The following is a 19,032-nucleotide window of genomic DNA, read 5'->3' as shown; positions in this document are numbered from 1 at the left end:
AGGTCCTGAAGGGATAGCCACATGCCTAGTGGCAAACAGTCTGAGCTTTGGATCTGACAGATCCAAGTTCAAATCTAGGCTCCAAAGCAAGTCTGAGTGTGACCTGGGCAAGTCATAGAACCTTTCTCTGCCACAGTTTCCTTATCTGAAAAAGGACTGGACCCCTCCAAAGTCTGGCAGCGAGCAGGCAGAGCCTGTGACCTACATGGGAACAGGTGAACCCAGCTTGACTCTACAGAAAGAGGCCGGGGAGATTTTTGAACATGTTGATGGTGCCCCATGGCATGCTCAGCAAAGATGAGGTGGCTGAGACTCTGGGTGGCCTTTGTACATTCAAGTTAAAGGGGCTGTACCTGGGGCAAGGAGATGCAGGGTAAGGGTGTTCGTTTATTCATTCATCTATCCACCCACCCATCCACGTGTTGTGTTGGCAGTGAAGGGTCTCAGCTCTGATCCTCCCTCCCTGTCTCCCATCTATGCTCACTGGGTACATCTAGCCTCCAAGCCGAGAAGTCCTAGAAGGCCCTGATCCCACAACAGTACCGATGCTGGGGATGTGACCTGACTCGGGCAACACATATACTCTTCACTGCCTAAACTCATGCTCCATGTGCAGCAAGTTTGCTGAGGGCTGGACCAGCTGTATTTTTATTTACAGTCCCAATGTACCTTCTGCTTGGAGTCCTGAGAGGGAACCAGGTGCAGGGAGGCTGTCTGTCTCCACTCCTGTCTGGGAGACCCATTCTCCCCAAGGGTAAAAACTAACTTGGTGGAAATCACAGCCCCCAGGGAACAGGCTGCAGCTGGACACAGTGTGCTCCAGGCTCAGGATCCAGCAGGCATTGTGCCCTTGGGACTTGAATAGGGCAGACAGGTGCCAGCCTGCCAGGCAAAGTGCCCACTGGCAGCCCTGAGAGCCAGGAAAGCATGGAGAGAGGACACAAGTGTGCCTACAGTGCCAAGGGGAAGGAGTAAGGGAATGAGAGAATAAATGGATGGATGGATGGATGGATGGGTGGATGGGTGCATGCATGGATGGATGAGTGCATGCATAGATGCATGGATGGATGCATAGATGAATGGGTGCATGGATGGATGGGTGCATGAATGAATGGGTGCATGGATGGATGCATGGGTGCATGGGTGGATTGGTGCATGGATGAATGGGTGTGCGGATAAATGGATGGGTGGGTGCATGGGTGCATGGATAGATGCATGGATGGATGGATGGGTGCGTGGGTGCATGGATAGATGCATGGATGGATGGATGGGTGCGTGCATAAATGAACATTCTACCCAGCATCTTCCTGCCCCAGGAACCAGCCCCTCCCAATGGCTCAGGCAGCTGTGTTCTGCTGTGTCAATCAAATCAAATCTCTACTCTCCTTGGCACAGGACCTCAACATTGGTCACATGTGGCCCTGAGTAGCAACTGTTCACCAAAAAAAAATGTATGAGCGAATTAATGAATGAGTGTGTGACAGTCTCTCTGAACCCCTTTCCTGGCCAGGATACTTGGAATGCATTAGGAGTCCAAAGGAAGGCAGCAAGTGTCCAGAAACAGAGGGACTGCTGGTTCTCCAACATTACTGCTCAACACACCAACCTCCGCATCTGACCTTGTCCCCCTAAGGCCAGCACAGCCACCCTTAGTTCCAGACAAGAAAAGTGAGGCTCGGAGAACCAGTTGGTTACCCAGGCCCCTCACAGCAACAGCCAGAAGTCAGGCCCCAGCCTGGCCATGTGGCCTCAGGAGTGCTAAGGGTTCGATTCTGCCCCTGCAGCTGGGGCTAGGAGATGACCTGGAGCCTGAAGGCACCTGAAGGGGCAGACCGGTGTGACTAGCCCTAGGCTGCACCGTGGTGTCGTCTCTTCTACTTTGTCCGGCCTGGAAGTCACTGTGCCCAGCCCTCTTCTGGCTCCTGGCAGGATGATCAGCTGGGAGACAAATATCAAACAGGCATGAGAAGCCCTTGTCTGTCCCCAGGGAGACAGCCAGATGACAAAAGAGAGTTGGCACCCTTGCCTTGGCAATGGTGGTGCCAGGGTACTGAGGAATCCAGACAGGATGTGCTGGCCACGCCACTACTGCAGGGTACAGAAGGACAGAAATAGCATGACAGCAGTGGCCATGCCCAGAGCACAGGCAGAGCAGAGGACAGCCGAGTCAGAGCTTCTCTGTGATGGGGAAGGTCACCTTCTCCCAGGCAGTCTGAACTCTGTCTAGAGCAAGCCTCTCCTGAGGCTTGTACTTCACCCTGGAAATAGGCGTAGTCCCCACTGCCTTAGAAGCTTGTCCTCACAGCTGATGGCAAGCCCAAGATGTAGCCTCAGCTAGACAAGTCTAAGGGTGTCCTGGGGAAGAGGATGACAACCTAGAGGAAGCAGGCACAAGATAATGCAGTGGTTCCCCAAGATCAGTAGAAATGAATTTCTCTGTCCTTTCTCAGTAGAACTTTCCAGCCTGGAGTAGCTAGCTCTCTTTATCATTCCAAAATGGCTGCTGTTGCGCCAGGCATTGCCTACTCACACACGCAGAAAGCAAAAACTATCTTCTTAAGGCATTCCCTTTTACTAGGAGTAGAGATGTTTTCCAAGAAGCTTCCCAGAAGATAGCCCTTTTTATTTTATTGGCCAGAACTGTGTTATAGGATACTCTGTAAGCCAATTACTAGTGGGGAGAAGGAAAAAAACGGCTCTTACTGGTGTACAGAGGAGAAGCTCAGCGCACAAGGCCCCAGGAAGAGTGGATGTCGAAATGAAACAGAAACAAGAAAGGACAGAGGTCGAGCCAGCTCTTCCCAGCCAGCTGTGGTTTTTCACTCCTCATCAAGCTCTTCTGCCCCGTTCTCTTTCTCCCCTCCCCCCGACTTTCGTCTTCCTCTCCTACCCATGCTTGAATCCTCCACTCCTGCGGTCTGCTCACTGTGCTTTTCGTTTCTTTTAAGTGTTCTCTGCTACTCATCCGGGGCATGTGCATCTCATCCACAGGGCTTGGCTCGGAGTCAGCATTCAGTACGTATCACTGAAGAGATGACTGGGAAGTGATACATTTCCCCAGTGCAAGGAAAGTGATGCAAGAGTGCGCTAGCACCCAGATGGGGACTTCTTGAGGGCACGAGAGTGTCTTTATTGTCACCATCATTATAGGAGTCTGAGCTCCCTGTCTGGCTTGTCTGGTGTTCAGAGGGTTTGGGAAAGGATGGATGGATGGATGGATGGATGGATGGATGGACGGATGGACGGACAAATAGTTGAATTAAGTGGAATGAATAGATGGATGGAATGGATGGTTGGATGGATGGCTAAGTGAAATATTGGACAGATGGATAAGTAGATGATTGGATATACAAATGAATGGCTGGCTGGATGAATGTGTGGGTGAAAAGATGGATGGATGGATGAATGGAGGGATAAATAGGTGTACGCATGGATAGATGGATGGACGCATGCAAGCATGGACAACAACTCTCCCCTCTAGATAGCGATTTCCCTATGGTATCTCTGAGGCAGACTACTACCCTTTTCAGTGTCCTTTGCTGGTCCCTTCTCTCTAGCTTCGCTGTATACTTCTGGGTTTCTACACGATCTCACCTGAATTCCTCGTCCGGATCTCAAGCTCACCCTGCTGCTGGAACTCAACCCTGAGCACCTGACCCTGGGCAGCATGGCGCTGCCTTCCATAGGCTGCCAGCTGTTTAACCGATAGTCTGACACATCCAGCTGTGACTGTGAAGTGCTAACACGGGCCTCTCCCTCTCCTTACACCCTCTCCCCACAATGTCTTCAGCTCCACAAAAGGAGACCCCACTGTGCCATGTCCAGGCCACTTGGGCCCCCTTTCAGACCTGCCAACACTTTCCACAGTTAAGCCATACATCTCAGCATCTGCTTATACTTTCCCAGCTGCCATGACTCTGCATGTATACACATGTGTATTTCTCTGTGTGTGTGTGCACGCGCTTACCATAGTCCTATGCTCTCAAAAGTCGAGAGACCCTACAGTTTCAACATCCCCACCCCCACACTCTTTACCCCCCCCCACCTGCTGCCCTGATGTTCTCCCGCTTTCAACATGCTTGGATCTCAGGGCCTTTGCTCTACCTCGGGCCAGACCGGTCTTTTTAGTTTAATGGCAGCTCCTCCCTGCCTGAACAGATCTCTTTTCAAATAGCATCTTAACGGCAAGGCCTTCCTTGGCCACTCTGTACAAATTAGCATTTAAAATAATTGATGAGTTGATAGATGACAGATAAGTAGATGGATAGATGATAGAGAATGCATAAATTTTTGCATAAATTGTTGTCCTGCTTTGTTTTCTCCACAACAGTTGACCATTAGCTAATACAGTTTTCTGTTACCTTAACAGAATAGTGAAGGCTGGATAAGTTATGAATAAAAGAGGTAGCCGTGCCTGATGACCCATGCTTTTGATCCCAACACTCAAGAGGCAGAGACAAGCATATCTGTTAGTTTGGGGACAGCCTGGTCTACATAGGGAGTTCCTGGCTAGCCAGGGCAACATAAAAAGACCCTGTCTCAAAACAAATAAACAAAAAACACACAAGATTTTTTCCCCATCCATGGTCCCTAGAGGTTGGGAGGTCTGAGGATATGTTGAAAGTGTCATGATGGCCCAAGGTAAAAGAGCAAACAAGAAAAGAGACTTGGGGCTGCAGAGATGGCACAGCGGTTAAGAACACTGACTGCTCTTCCAGAGGTCATGAATTCAATTCCCAGCAACCACATGGTGGCTCACAACCATCTATAACAAGATCTGATGTGCACTGTATACATAATAAATAAATAAATAAATCTTAAAAAAAAGGAAGAAGAAGAGAGACTTGCTCTGTCTCCTAAGAAACTGAGCTCTAGAGATCTGCATTAATTCTTCAAGATGACCCAACCACTCCTTGAAAGCCCTGCATCCCAACACCCCCACAGTGACACTCAAATCTGAAGGCAGACTGTATCAGAAATGTCCACTGTTCGTGTCTGTGTCTCCTGTTCAGAAACAAGGTCTCTGTTTGTTCTGCCTGAGCCTAGGTCAGTGACTGGCAGAGCCTCATAACCTGTGTGACAAACTCCACTGCTGAGTGTGAAATGGTGTGTATGCACTCGCATCCTGAGCAGGGAGAGATGCTGTAAGAGGCCAGGCCAGCTTCAATTGAGACTCGGTTTCTTAATCCCATTTGGGATTAAAGAGTTTGGAGCAGGAAGTTGAGCCATATGACCCAGGGAAAGACCGCCAACACGCCTGGAGGCTCACACAGAGTCAAAGGAGAGTTGGCTGGAGCCTCAGGGGCTCCACTGGTGCCCTCATGGTCAGACAGAATGCCAGGGTAGGGTACTGTGGTGGGTGCCCTCCCCCTCCCCCCTCCCCCCGCTACTGCTGCACTGGCAGGCTGTACTGGTTGCAAGGAGCTGGCAGGCAGCCAGGGAACCTGGCCAGCTGCCCATAGGGAGGGCCCGAAGGCTGAGGTATAAAGGCCCAGGTCAAAAGGAGGGGAAGATGGAGGAAGAGGGCCAGAGTGCACAAAGGGCTAGCTTTATTCTTCCAGCTGCACCCATGAGGGCCTCGGGTCTGAGTGCAGGCCTTGGCCACCTTCCACCAAGTGCACACCCCTACCTCATGCCCAGCTCCTCAAACACAGAGTGCCTAACACCTGGACTTCAGGTGAGCTTCTGCTCTCCCTAGTCTCTCTCTGGACCTTTACCTGCACTGCTGCTTGCTCTGTACTCGGCCATTGTCACTCCTCTGAGAGACCCTAGAACCCTTTTCATGGTTCCCCACGTCCTCCAGTCTTTCTGCCATGCCTTTTCCTTCTACCTCGACTCATAATACCTGAAATAATGCTGTGGACTCACCCTTTACACTCTGCTCCCCTCCCCACATACCCGGAGGTTAATTCCCCACTGCCTGGACTCTGTTTATTGCAGTGTCCTCAGTGCCCCACTCCGGTGCTGGTGTCAGGGAAGCGCTGGTAAATATTTATGGAGAAAGCAAAGGGGCACCAGAAACCGTGCGTCTCTCCTAGTCATAGGTCTCATCCTGCTGCCTCACACAGATGTTAAAAGTGTACTGAGGGAGGGAGGGAATGAAAGAATGAGATTCTTTTCTGCCTCCTAGATTGTGTTAGACAGTACTGTTTGATGAATGAACGAGTGATTTGAATCCCAGGGTGCTCCCCCTTATAAGAGATGTTATAAACAAAGAAATAAAGGAAGGAGTCAGAGCCAAGGGCAGTCCACTGCCTGCAAACACTGGGGGCGGGGGGCGTCCTGTGGCCCCAACCTCTCTATAAACTCCAGTTCCCCGGCATTAGCACCACGCATCCATCCTTGCCCCCTCACGTTGCTGCTGACCCATGCAGCCGTGCGACTGCCTCCTGGAGCCAGGGGAACAGCTCCTGAGGCAGGCACATGCAGGGAACTCATAAGCTCCAGGAAATGAAAGCTTTGGAGGGCACCCCTCCTCACCCATAACTCCAGCCATCATCGGAGGAATCAGAGCCAGGTTCCCCCAAGGCAATAGTGCGGCAGAGAGAGCAGGGACACCTGGGTGGAAGAAGTCACACACAGGGCACAGAATGGGTAGGTGGGGACTGTAGAGAGAGCTGCTCAAAGAGAGGCCACAGACCCAGTCTTGGTTAGATCTGGGCAGGGCCTAGAAGGGCAGAGGGTACAGCATATCACAGCCTGTCCCCTCCTGTGTTTCTGTGGCACCGTGGCTATTCACCTCTGGCCCTTGTATTTGATGTTCATCACCATCTGGCCTTGAACCCTGGAGACCCCAGCACTCAGAACCTAAGGAGGAGTTGCATCTGTCACCCCACCTCAGCTCCCAGGGTTTCGGTGTCACATGATGGCGTGAGACTCCCCACTGTGGTACTACTCAAGGAGGTGGCCCTTGTTTCCCATCCCAACCATTCAGAGCCCTTCCCTGTCCTCAGCAGGCCCCACTCCTACCCTCTGCCCTGCCACACCCTTCACAGTCACTGTGTCCCTCCTAAGCCAGCCTGCACTCAGAACATCGCCCCTTCCTTCCCAGATATATGCTCCGGTGCCTCTTCCTCCAGGAAGCTGCCCCTATTCCTGCCCCCCCCACCCCCAAACATCCACATCCCTCAGTCTTCCGTCTGTCCTCTCATAAACTGGCCACACGCCCCTCACGTCATGGGATGGCCTTGTCTCCTGTGACACTGACCTTATCTATCTTGATTCCCAGCGGCTATGTGGAGCCTGGCTCAGTGCTGGGGCCAGTGGAAGGAAGCTTTTGAATGGAGCTGAGCTGAGCTTGAGCATGGGGTGTGGTTGTAAGCCCTCCCTCCTTCCCTCCCTCCCTCCCTCCCTCCCTTCTTCTCTGTACCTAAATCCCTGGTGGAATCATGGCTGTCCCACAGACACCCACATTAGGCCATTATTTCTCATTATGGCTGCAGTAGGCGTGAGCGGCTCAGATCCTTCCTTGCTGAGAGAAGAATCTGAGGGGAGGCGAGATGGATGGATCTATGGCTAGCCTGTGTTGGGGGGGGGCGGTAGGGGGTGGAGGCGGGGGGGGGGGGGTGGGGGGAGTGGAGGGGGAGACAAGAAGGCTGAGTAGGAGAGTGGAGGAGACACCAGGCGCAGGAGATGTGATTCTATCCAGGGTGCTCCAAGCAAGGCCCTCTAGGGCTCCAGGGATCTCTCCCCACAAGGGGTAAGGAGATGGCAGCTAGCTACCAGCAGGCTTCCCCTGGGTCTCCTCCTGCTAGGGAGCGCTAAGGAACAGCCCTGAGCTGCACCCAGGATGCCTGGGGCTTCTGCCTCTGGGAGCCCGTCTAGAAGCTGCTCTGTGGGGGAACTCCAGAGGGTCCCCCTGTGTCACAGAACTAACTCACCAGGCAGGAACCAGGGAGGCAGCTGCTGAATCTACTGTGGGAGTCTGGAGCAGCAGCCAGAAAAGTTGGGGGGCAGGGATCTTAGGAGGTGTGAGAAGGTATTCCTGGGACTTGGAGAGGGGTTCATCTGCTACCCAGTCAGCCGACAAACATCCCTACTGTGTTTGTCCCTGCTAAAGGATAGGCGCACAGTAGGTGTTTAATTAGTTACAGCAAGGCCAGTGACTGTGGGAGCCTGCCCTCAGACAAAACCGCAACCTATGCATTCTCTTTTGTCCCACAGGTTCTCGATGGATCTGGATGACCCCTAGTCCCAGAAGGAGTTCAAGATCCCTTCGCTCCCACTGACCACACCGTCTGGGCGCAGCGACCATGGGACAAGCCCTACATAGGAGCAGTGGCCATTCTGCCTGGTGACTGGACCCAGGGCCTTACTTAGCGAGGGGGGCGCGGGCCAGGACCGGGTGTCCATGCCCGGGTGCGGCCGCGCCCCCGGCATCCAGTCCAGCCCGGCATCCTCGAGGCTAAAGTCACCATGTGACGCATCACCGCTGCGGTGCCTCTGGTCCATGCTCCGGGGCCTGGCCCGCGCTGCCAAGCATGAGGCCACGGCCGGAAGGGGCGCTCCGGGCGGGTGCCGCGCTGTCGCCGGTGCTGCTGCTGCTGCTGCTACTGCTGCTGCTACCGCTGCTGGGGCACCTGTGGGCCGCAAGCACACCTGCCCCATCCCCCTTGTCACCTGGGACTCAGCAGGACAACCAGCTGGGCACAGGCCGAGTGAAGCGCGGTTGGGTGTGGAACCAGTTCTTCGTGGTGGAGGAGTACACGGGGACAGAACCTCTGTACGTGGGCAAGGTAAAGTGGGGCCCACTTCCAGCCCCAACTCTGGGGATACCCACTGGTAGTCCCTGTCCCTGCTTCCTTCAGCTGTCTCCTGCGCCATGCTCTCTCCGCAGCCTCATGCCTTTCCGTTGTAGGTGTAGTGCGAGAGCCGAGCTCATGCCTGGGTACCGTGGGGCCGCCAGCGAGTTCACAGACCATGTCCCCATTTGTACCCTGGCCTCTTTCCTGGACCCTGATAACTTACCCAGGATCACGCCTGAATTTGAACCTGCTTCCTGCAGAGCTGGGCTCTTCTGTAGCTGTGCCTCCTACCACCCTATCACGCTCATGGTTTTCACTTTCTGGACTACATGGCTGGCCTGGTCTTATGCCCTTCCAAAAGGCCATCCAGGCCCTAGGCATCTCCTATAGCCCCTCTCCCCAAGCTGTTTCCTCTCCTCCCTCTCCTACAAGGTACCTGACACTCACTACACAGTCTCAACTCAAATGCTGCTTTCTCAGCAAAGCTCTCCCTGACTATACCATGCTAAGACACAACACACACACACACACACATGCATGTGCAGGTATGCCTGTGCACTCACCCCTGAAGTCCCTGCATCTGTCCTTCAGATGCATCCGTTATACACGTGTTTGTTTGATTATGCAATTGACACGTGTCTCTTTCATCAGAGCATGTTTGGTCACCATTAATTCCCCAGTGCCTGGTACCACTGAGACTCACACACTGTTGAGTGAGTGAGTGAGTGAGTGAGTGAGTGAGTGAGTGAGTGAAAACTGCCTTCTCAAACTCTCTAAGCAAACGTGGTTAACCCAGCCAGGGACCGGGGCTGTAAGACTGTAGGGACATTCACCTTTTCAGTTCCTGCCCCTCATGCAGCCTGGGTGTACTGCTGGGGAGACAGCAGTATGATCCAACTCCTGCTGTCTGCGGCCTCCAAGGAGTCACAGACACCCTGACCCTGACGTGTGAAATTTCTCACACGTCAACCCTGGAGCCCAGTAGGCAGTGAGTTAACGGGATTGCTGGCTGGCTTCACGGTGGAGAAAAGCCCTGAGCCGGGTTTTAGCATAGGCGTATGAGCCCACCACGCTGATGGAAGAGGTTGCAACCTATTCAAAGCCTCGGAAGCCTAGAAAGACTGAAGTATCTGGGGACTTGCTAGCAGTGGAGACGGTGAGCAGAGGTGGTAGGAGGACAAAGGTGGTACCCACCCAGGGATGGTTCTCTGGGTTTTGCTTAGGCTGGCAGTGGGGAATCCAACCCAAGGGCGTATTGTGCTATGCTAGCCTGAGAACAGACTAGCGCAGATCTAAGGCTCAGAGGCCGGTGCAGGAAACACTGCTTTCCTGATGCAGGCGTCCCTGCTGCCTGGTGCCCATACTGTTCGGAAGAGGGCAGCAGATCCCCTGGAGCTGGAATTATGTGTGGTTGTGGGCTGGGTGCTGGGAAGTGAACCTGGGTCCCTCTGCAAGAACAGCAAGCACTCACAACCACGGGGCTATTTCTCCAGCCTCACACACGGATCTTTACACACACACACACACACACACACACACACACACAGAGAGAGAGAGAGAGAGAGAGAGAGAGAGAGAGAGAGAGAGAGAGAGAGAGCTCTCTTTTCATCTGTAAACAAGGGATGCAAGAGCCCCTGTGCCTAGCTTCTTGGGGATTAAGAAAGACAGAGCCCACGAAGCACTCAGACCCATGGCTGGTTCTCTTGGGGACTTTGTATTACTCCCATATAAAGCATGTAATCGGCCAAGTACAAGGTAAAAAGCATTGTTCTTTTTTTTTTTTTTTTTTTTTTAGACGGAGAGACTGAAGTCAGAGAGGGCAGAGACCTAGAGTGGACAGGAGCATCTGCCAGGGCTTGCACTTGTAGCTTCTTGAGTGTTGGAGGGACAGAGGCCAGCCTGGGCTGTCATACTTAGAAACTGTTTGCTCCCCGTAATACAGGGTTTCTCACTGGTCAGGAACTCACCAAGAAGCCTAGGCTGACTAACCAATAAACCAATGATGGCCAGGGATCTGCTTTTTTCTGCCTCCTCTGAACTGTGATTACAGGTGCGTTCGCACCATGCCTGGCTTTTTAATACAAATTGTGGGGCTCAAACTCAGGACCTCAGGCCGCTTTGCAAGCACTTTAGCATGTGATTTTACAGCCCCAAGGAGAAATGGCTAGCCCGAGGCTGAGTCTCCAGACTTGGCGAGCTGAGACAAAAACCTGGACCTGCCTGAGGTCTCGAAAGAGGCCCCAGTGGACTCAAACATCTGCTTAGAGCTAGATGGGGTGACTGGCCCAGCAGCTGCATTCTCTGCAAAGGGCACCCAGCCACTCAGGAAAGCTGAGCCACCGATTGGCTGCTTGCATCTTTGCCTGGCCAGCCTTGGGGGTCTCCACAGCATGAGCGAGTCCCATCAAGTCACCTTGAATCACAAGGTGTTGTCAGTAAGGCCTCCTAATAAGTCCTTTCATTGTAAGAAGGGGAAACTGAGGCCCAGGGATGGAAAAGCTTGTGCCAAGGCCAAATGACAACACAGATACATCATCAGGCAAGCCATCAGGTATCCGAACACCACTTCAAGTCTAGAATTCAAGTCAAGCATCTGCTGTGAGACGGCATTGTGCTGGCCCGTCCTCTGGAAAGGTCTCTACCACTGTTGTGGATTGCCAGCCCCCACTCCATCCCCTTAGCATAGAGCTCAGCTCCCCCTACTGCCAAGGCCACCCCCACCCCAGGGTACTATGTAGGGAGCAAGGAGAAGGTTTCACAGCTTTGAAACACTTGCTTTCTCATGGAGGGAGACTAGTGTATGACCAGCGAGCCGGTGGGAACTGGATTCCGGTGCCCATGTTCTAGTAACCCCTATGCTCAGTCCCTAACACATTTTCTCATCGCTCATTGGAGGAGGTTGTCAATCTTAAGAATAAGAGCGTGGGGTTTTTTTTCTTTTTTTCTTCTCTCTTTTTTTTTTTTTTGTTGTTGTTGTTGTTGTTCGTTTTTGGTTTTTTGTTTTGTTTTGTTTTTATTTTTAAAGCCACCCATCCCTAGCCAGCCAGGCCCATGCATACCCCCTCACTCTGCCAGGAGAAAGGACTTCTCCATGGCTCCTGTGGAATTGCTGCTTCCTGGTCCCCCACCCCAGGGAGTCACTCCGAGCATCAGTCCTTGTCGAATTCTAAAGGTAGCTTAGCAACAGAACCAGGCAATGAACCCCGCGTGCCCAACGGTAGCCGCCGCCTCCTCCTCCATCATTCACCACCAGGCTCCTGTCAGCACCCACAGGAACCGCCAGGCCCTGCAGTTCTTAAGGTTGTCGCAGAGGCCCCAGCAATAGCTCCCTGCACAGCCCTGCCCGGTTGGGGCATTCCCAGCTACCTCATCTCGCCTCAAACACCCCCCAAAGCAACCTTCCAGCATTTCCATAAAATCTGGGTACTTTCACTAATCCCCTTTCTGAACTGTAATTTCCCCAGAGGTCCCTGTCAGCTGGGTGTGGATTTTGTAGGATTTTACTTTTTTTTTTTTTTTTTTTTTTTTTTTAAGATAGAATTATGGGGTCAGCACTTATGACCAACTTCTGTGGGCGGTGAGATCTATTTTAGATATATGGCAGGATTAGAGTGGGGAGGAGAGTGGATTTAATTAAGTTGCTAATATTTAAAGAAAATTGATGAACTCTTGGTTTACGAGTTGTGCCTGTGTGAACAGACCCTTTGCAGGGGGGGCGGAGAGCAAGCATGGAGGGGGAGGCTCCTCATTTCATTTGCTTTCTGTTTAAATCCTGGGCTCGTTTTATTTGCGTAGCCTCGCTGTCCGTTTAATTGTCTTTAATAAGGAAACCCTACCTCTGCTCGCATTTAATTTTGATTTAATTAGGAGGAAGTAATTAATGGCCCCGCAAATCCCATTTGCAGCCCCCTGGGATGAGGCACCATCACGCTCATGTTTTTGTGTTTATGACGGAGGGCTAGAGTTGGGGATGCGGGGGTGGGGTGGGGGTTCCTCCTCAGAAACAGGCCACTCTGGATGTGGTAGTAAGAACAGGGACACGGTGATCACGCTGGGTTCAGAACCGTCTCGTGTGAGCTTCAAATAGGGTCTATGCCTTCTCTGGGCCTCAGTTTGCCTCTCTGTATAATGGGAGAGAATAGCATGTACTACAGAGTTCGCAGAAGGACGCTGTAGCAGGCACAGGCGGTGCTGAAGGCTGTAGCGTTGTGTGCTTAGAGGACCCTGTAACTCCACTGTCGAGCTCGTGCGGAAGTTATTTCCTTCCCCCTCAGAAGTAGGCGACTCTCCAACTCCAGACTCAAGTGGGACACTTTGATAGAAATATGTAAGAGAAGGCAAATGGGTCCAGAGATCCCAGAAGGCTGGTAGGAAATTCTAGTGACACTATCTGCCCTTGGTCCCCGTGCCGGGTGCTGCTGCTGCTGCAGAGATGGGGATGCAAACCCCCCTGCTGTGCCCAGAAGGAGATTTTCATCTCACATTTTGAGTATATACACGCACTGAAGCGTGCACACTCACTCACAGTTGTGCACACTCAGCTCTCCCATGCCCATGCCCATGCACAGCCTTGAGGAGCTCAGACCCAGCAAATCAACCTCCCCATTGCCCCAAAGCTCACGGTGCCGGGGGACACCCAAGCACAACACTGACAGGCTCAGGGGAGTGTGGCAGGGAAAGACCTGTGCATGGAGGAAGCCCAGCATGTGGGCCACATCTGAGAGGGCTTCCTGGAGGAGGAATAGAGTAGGACTTGGAACTGAGAAGACACTGGGAGATGGCCTCTAGGCCTCCAATGAGGGTAGAGAGAAGTCTGTGGTTGGTGCTCGTGTCAGAAGGTAGAGAGGGTGAGTTAGATGACCACCCGCCCCCTCCAATCCTTCCTGAGTCTAGAGACAGGAAAAAAAATGCTGATCCATAATAAGAACCTACTGTGTGCTGTGAGCTTGCCTATATTATCCTATGAATCTGCCGGCTACGTTATTAGCAATGGCGGCGCCATTACAGATGAGAAAACTGAAGCTCTGAGAAGGGCTGCCACTCACCAGGCCTGTCAGTAGCAGGCAGGGGTGGGGAGAGGTGGGAGGGGGGAGGGGGCAAAGGTATATGTGTGTGTGTGGCTGCTCCTGTCTTCACACCCATCATCCCTCCTGATGTGTGACTTGAGGTCTTTTTCCAAGTGGTAGAGCTGAGACTAAGGGAGATGGGGGGCGGGGATATCCTCTACTGGGGCCACTGTGAGGAGCTGACTGATGAGGACAAGATTAGCCCACCTTGGTATCTTCCCCAGGAGCATGCAAAACCATCTACATACTGTGTACTGAGAGCCCACAGCAGGAGTAACAGAGTGGATACTCAGGAAAGGAGAGTGCCCGCACAGCTGGGAATCTTGAGCTATCTTCCAGGGCTGAGCCAGGAAGTAGCCCAGCTGGGCCCCACAGCTCTGAGCTCTGAGCTCCTCCCTCTCTGGGCTGATTGGCAGTCTGACTCAGTAGTCTCTGACAACAGCTACTAGACCTTAGTGTCACACACTTCACAGAACATCGATGACATCAGTGCTGGGTTCCACTCCCTCCTCCCTACCTCTCATGAGAGTGGGAGGGAGGTCTGTGTGGAAATTTCAGGGTGATGGGCTGTAATGCCAGCACTGGGTCTGGGGGGTAGGGGGAGTAAAGGGAATAGGAGGATCATGAGTTCAAGGTCATCCTTAGGTACCTAGTGAGTTTGAGGCTAACCTGGGCTACCTGAGACCATGTCTAAAAACAAGGGGGGGGGGGTGACAAAATGTTAAGGGATGTGAGACCCGTACATCATTAGATCTAGGATACAGAGAGGGAAGGAGGCCACCGTAGCCAAGGTGCTTGGGTCATTGCGAAAATGTGTTTGTTTAATCTTTACTGTGCCAGGTAGAGAAGGCTTGAATGCCTCGGGTTGGGAAACAAGACTCAGAAGAACAAAATGAACCCACCCATGGCTACAACACCTTTGAGCCTAGCTTCCACACTGGGCCACGTGACAGAGATCACTTCCGTCTCTGTGCTTCTGTGCATGTCTCCCCATCTGAGACATGCAACAGTCATTTTTGCAGGCCAGTGAGGGACACCCCTGAAGATAACAGCTGCTCAGGTCCTCCCGCAGCCTCATCTTTTGGACCACAATGCTCCCAAGTGTTCGCTGATCGAACTGAGAAATGGGCAGAGACACCCTAAGAGAGGCCACACCCTGCCTCTCCCACTGTATCTCCCCAGAGAGAGGTGATAAAAGAGCATAAACAAACAGAGACAGGTCCCCTCATCCCAGACACTGCCAATGATTCAGGGCCAACGTCTGAGATAATTTTATTGGGGGCATTAAACTGAGTTATGAGGTTTTTACAATCCAGCCACTTATGAGAAATCTATTAACAGTAACTGGACAGGAAGAAGGAGCCCAGGACAGGCATTAATTGGGGCGATCTATAATAGGACGGGGACCCGGAAAGGTTCCACCAGACGCCTCCATTTACTCCCGGCAATTTCTGCTGAGAATCAGCAGAGTCGCCAAAAAGGGAGAGATGCCCATTAATCGGCTAATGAAATATGAAAATGTTTATGGGCCATTCAATCTTCCAAATGGCACTTCTATGATCCACCTTTCAGACGCAAAGTTCTATCATGGAATTTACACCCCGGTCCCTCCTGCCTGGCTGGGTGGGTTCTCCTCTTGATGAGTTTTCTGGCACCTGTTCTGGGGATGAGGGGGCTGCAGTCTGCCACAGCCAGGCCTCAAAAGTGCCATAGGGACCAGCTCCTTCGTGCCCCATCTTCAGGGAAGCTTAGAGAGGAGCACAGGCTGCTCGCTCGATGGCTTCATCCAGATGGGTTTTCTTCTGCTCAGGGCTGGTTGGAGATTTGGGCATTGGAGGGTGAAGTCTTAGGTGTTTTTGTTTGCAACAGAACGGATTCTTGCCACTTCCTACCCCAAGAGATGCCAGTGCAGTGGAAACAGCCCGGGGTCTGGCGCCTAGCGGTACCAGGAGGAAATCTCAGTTATAAATAGTGAGTGTTTAGTCTAAGCATGGCTTCTGTGTGTCAGATACTTAATGTGTCTTGGGCAGGGCTGAACGTTAGCTAGTGCCAACAGGTATATTTGTCGTGATTACTAAAAAAAAAAAAAAAAGCCAAAAGCTTACCTGCCTTCCCTACATAGATTCCCTCTGCTGCCATCCCTCAGCCTTTTGAACCTCTTGGTGACACAGCAGTCACTGGGGTCATAGACAGCTCAATGGGACCCATTTCCAGACCCAGTTCTCTGGCAGCACTCTGCCTCTTGCGTTGCTGGTGCTGGGCACTTGGCAATAGCCTTAGGGGACTGTCAACCTAGCTCCTCTAGGAGGGTTTGCTGTGTCTCAGGTGCAGTGGCAGGCTCAGGGGCGAGAGGCACAGTGACTTTACTAAGACACAGAGGACTGATCTGAAGTCAGTGCTGGCCTTCTACCTCTAGGGCTCTCTGAAGACGCTTTAGAATGGAGTAGGGGAATGCAGGGAGGGAGCACAAGGAGGAAACATAAGGAGGGAGCACAGAGAGGGAGCACAGGGAGGGAGCACAGGGAGAGAGCACAGGGAGGAAGCACAGGGAGAGAGCACAGGGAGGGAGCACAGGAAGGGAACACAGGGAGGAAACACAGGGAGGGAGCACAGGGAGGAAACACAGGAAGGGAGCACAGGAAGGAAATACAGGGAGGGAGCACAAGGAGAGATCATAGGGGGAGCACAGTGTAGAGCACAGGGAGGGAGCACTGGGAGAGAACACAAGAAGGGAGCACAGGGGAGGGAACATGGGGGAGGGGGAGGGAACACAGGGAGGGAGCACAGAGAGGGAGCACAAGAAGGGAACACAGGAGGGAGGGAGCACAGAGAGGGAACATGGGGGAGGGAACACGGGGGGGGGGGGCAGAAGCACAGGGAGGGAACACTGAGAGGGAGCACAGGGCAGGAAGCCAGGCAGCTCCTCAGTGGTCTGGCCTCCCTAGGAAATGAAACAGAAAAATCTGCAGAGTTTGCTTGAATGGGGTTTGTTTTAAAGAGTCCTAATGCAGATAAATGTGCTCCATGCCCTGCGCAAGGCCTGATGGGTGCAGGTGCCCCTGCAATCACATCTCGCCCCCCCACACTCCTGGTTCCTACAAAGTGGCAAGTCATGGGCCCCACCTTCCATATACAGAGATGTGTAATAAGCCCGGGGGTGGGGGGGACTACAGTGGAAAATGAGGTCACTGAGCAGCTCAGGACTTGGAAACTGGGAAGCCCCCCCCTAGAATAAGTGAGCCAGGGCCACATTTAAAAAGCTGAGGTTTGAGAAATGCGACAGTGGTGATCTTGTCAATAGAGCAGTGCGATGATGATGCTCGGCTGTGCTCAGGCATCCTGGAGGGGAACAGAGGAGGGTGCAAGTAGCTTCCTGGTGAGACGGCAGGTGAGCGGGGCCTTGAACGGTGGCAGGATTTGCAGTAGGCAGAGAAATAAGGATGTGTGTTCCAAATAGGAGTTCCAGGACTACAGCAATAGCTCAGTGGGTAAAGTGCTTGCCTCGAATGCGTGAGGACATGAGTTTGATTCCCCAGATCCCAAGTTTGAAAGGCAAAGTATGGTGACAAACTCACGTCACCCAGGGCGAGGGGCCTAGAACAACGAGATCCCTGCCCCGCCCCACCCCCATCAGCCTTCTTCAAAAATAAGTAAATAAATAAATAAATAAATAAAACCATAAGGATGTCCTCTGACATCCTCCCTCACAACCCCCAACACGTGTACACATACACAAGTGTGCACATACACAAGCACACAGTAGGAGCTGCAGGGCTATGCGAGCTGCGGTCCTGGACTTCGTTCCAAAGGCAGCAGGAACCATGGGAGTTTTTCAAGCTGGGGTGGCTTAGGGTGGGTGTGGTTATCATCTAAAAGCTCATGGCTTTGAGGGCCTAGAAAGGTGGGCTATGGGGTGTCGTCGGAGTAAGGTGAGAAGCTCAGATTGGCACAGCTTCTGGGCCACTCTGTTCATTTGAAGGAGAGATGTGCTTAGGAGCAGCACCCCCTCCCCATGGGCCTCTGTGGGGGAGGTGTCAAAGAAGAGCCTCCCCCTCCCCAGTATTCAGCCTGTCTTCTTCCCACTTCCTCAGATTCACTCGGATTCTGACGAAGGCGACGGGACCATCAAGTACACCATCTCTGGTGAGGGTGCAGGGACCATCTTCCTGATTGACGAGTTGACGGGTGACATCCATGCCACGGAGCGCCTGGACCGGGAGCAGAAAACCTTCTACACGCTCCGGGCCCAAGCCAGGGATCGCGCCACCAACCGCCTCCTGGAGCCCGAGTCGGAGTTCATCATCAAAGTGCAGGACATCAATGACAGTGAACCACGCTTCCTACATGGCCCCTACATTGGCAGTGTGGCCGAGCTGTCACCTACAGGTGGGCTGAGGGGAAGGGTGAGGCCTGGGTGGGGATGCCCCAAGGGAGGCTGGCCTGTGCTGGTTGAGTACTGCTGGAAGGGGCAGGAGAGGCTGAGTGGCTAACCCTGGGCACCAAGGACAGACAGGAGCAGGGTGCATTTCTGGCTACATAGCTGGCCCACACATGACCTCAGCTACATCCATATGGCCAGCACCCATGTGACATGGTCCATCTGTGGACTCAGTGACAACTTGAATGCTCAGGTACCAGCTGCACACCCAAGCCCTGGGTGCATGAAAGCTCAGCTAGACATGTGTACACCGTATACTCAGAGACACAACTCCACATTTGACATGGTCACAGCTCTTCAAAGCTCAGCTGCACACACACAGACTACTAAGCTGCTGGCTCATCTCCAGGCTAAAATGGCAACAACTAGGTCACTACAGATCAGGACACAGTCTCACACATGTGTATAGCCACCCACCCCAGGCACAGAAAATGACCCTCAAACACAGCAAGCTGCTGGACAAACAGCCTCCACCACAAACACAGGGGAAGCCTCTTTAGGGACCTCAGGCAGGTCCAGGTTTTTGTCTAAGCTTGCCAGCTTCATTCACTTGACCAGGATGCCCCAGCTTAGAGGCCCTGCTGCCTGGCTACTCCAGCCCACATCAACACTGTGAGGCACTGACAGAATGAATCGCTCTTTCTGGGTGTGCCTACAAACACCCAGGGGCACTGCACACACCAATCTTTAACAAAAGAAACACACCACTGCCTGCAGATGTGAGCCGGTCTTGTTCAGAACGCATCTGAATAGAACAGTGTGCCCCAGACTGAACATAGCATGC

At 52.8% G+C, this 19,032-nt stretch overlaps 1 protein-coding gene across 1 annotated transcript in view; it reads left to right on the top strand.

Moving 5' to 3' along the window:
- Window positions 1-8,166: 8,166 nt before the first annotated feature.
- The window catches only part of Cdh22 (cadherin 22), a 69,416-nt gene continuing 58,550 nt past the window's right edge, over window positions 8,167-19,032 (top strand). Inside the window, exons 1-2 of the mRNA XM_051143803.1 lie at window positions 8,167-8,735; window positions 17,902-18,196. Coding sequence (XP_050999760.1) covers window positions 8,481-8,735; window positions 17,902-18,196 — 550 coding nt within the window. The 5' untranslated portion in view covers window positions 8,167-8,480. The remainder of the gene's footprint in view (window positions 8,736-17,901; window positions 18,197-19,032) is intronic.

This window comes from Acomys russatus, chromosome 4, assembly GCF_903995435.1.
Source record: "Acomys russatus chromosome 4, mAcoRus1.1, whole genome shotgun sequence".
NCBI lineage: Eukaryota > Metazoa > Chordata > Mammalia > Rodentia > Muridae > Acomys > Acomys russatus.
This window is presented reverse-complemented; position numbering and strand designations above follow the sequence as displayed.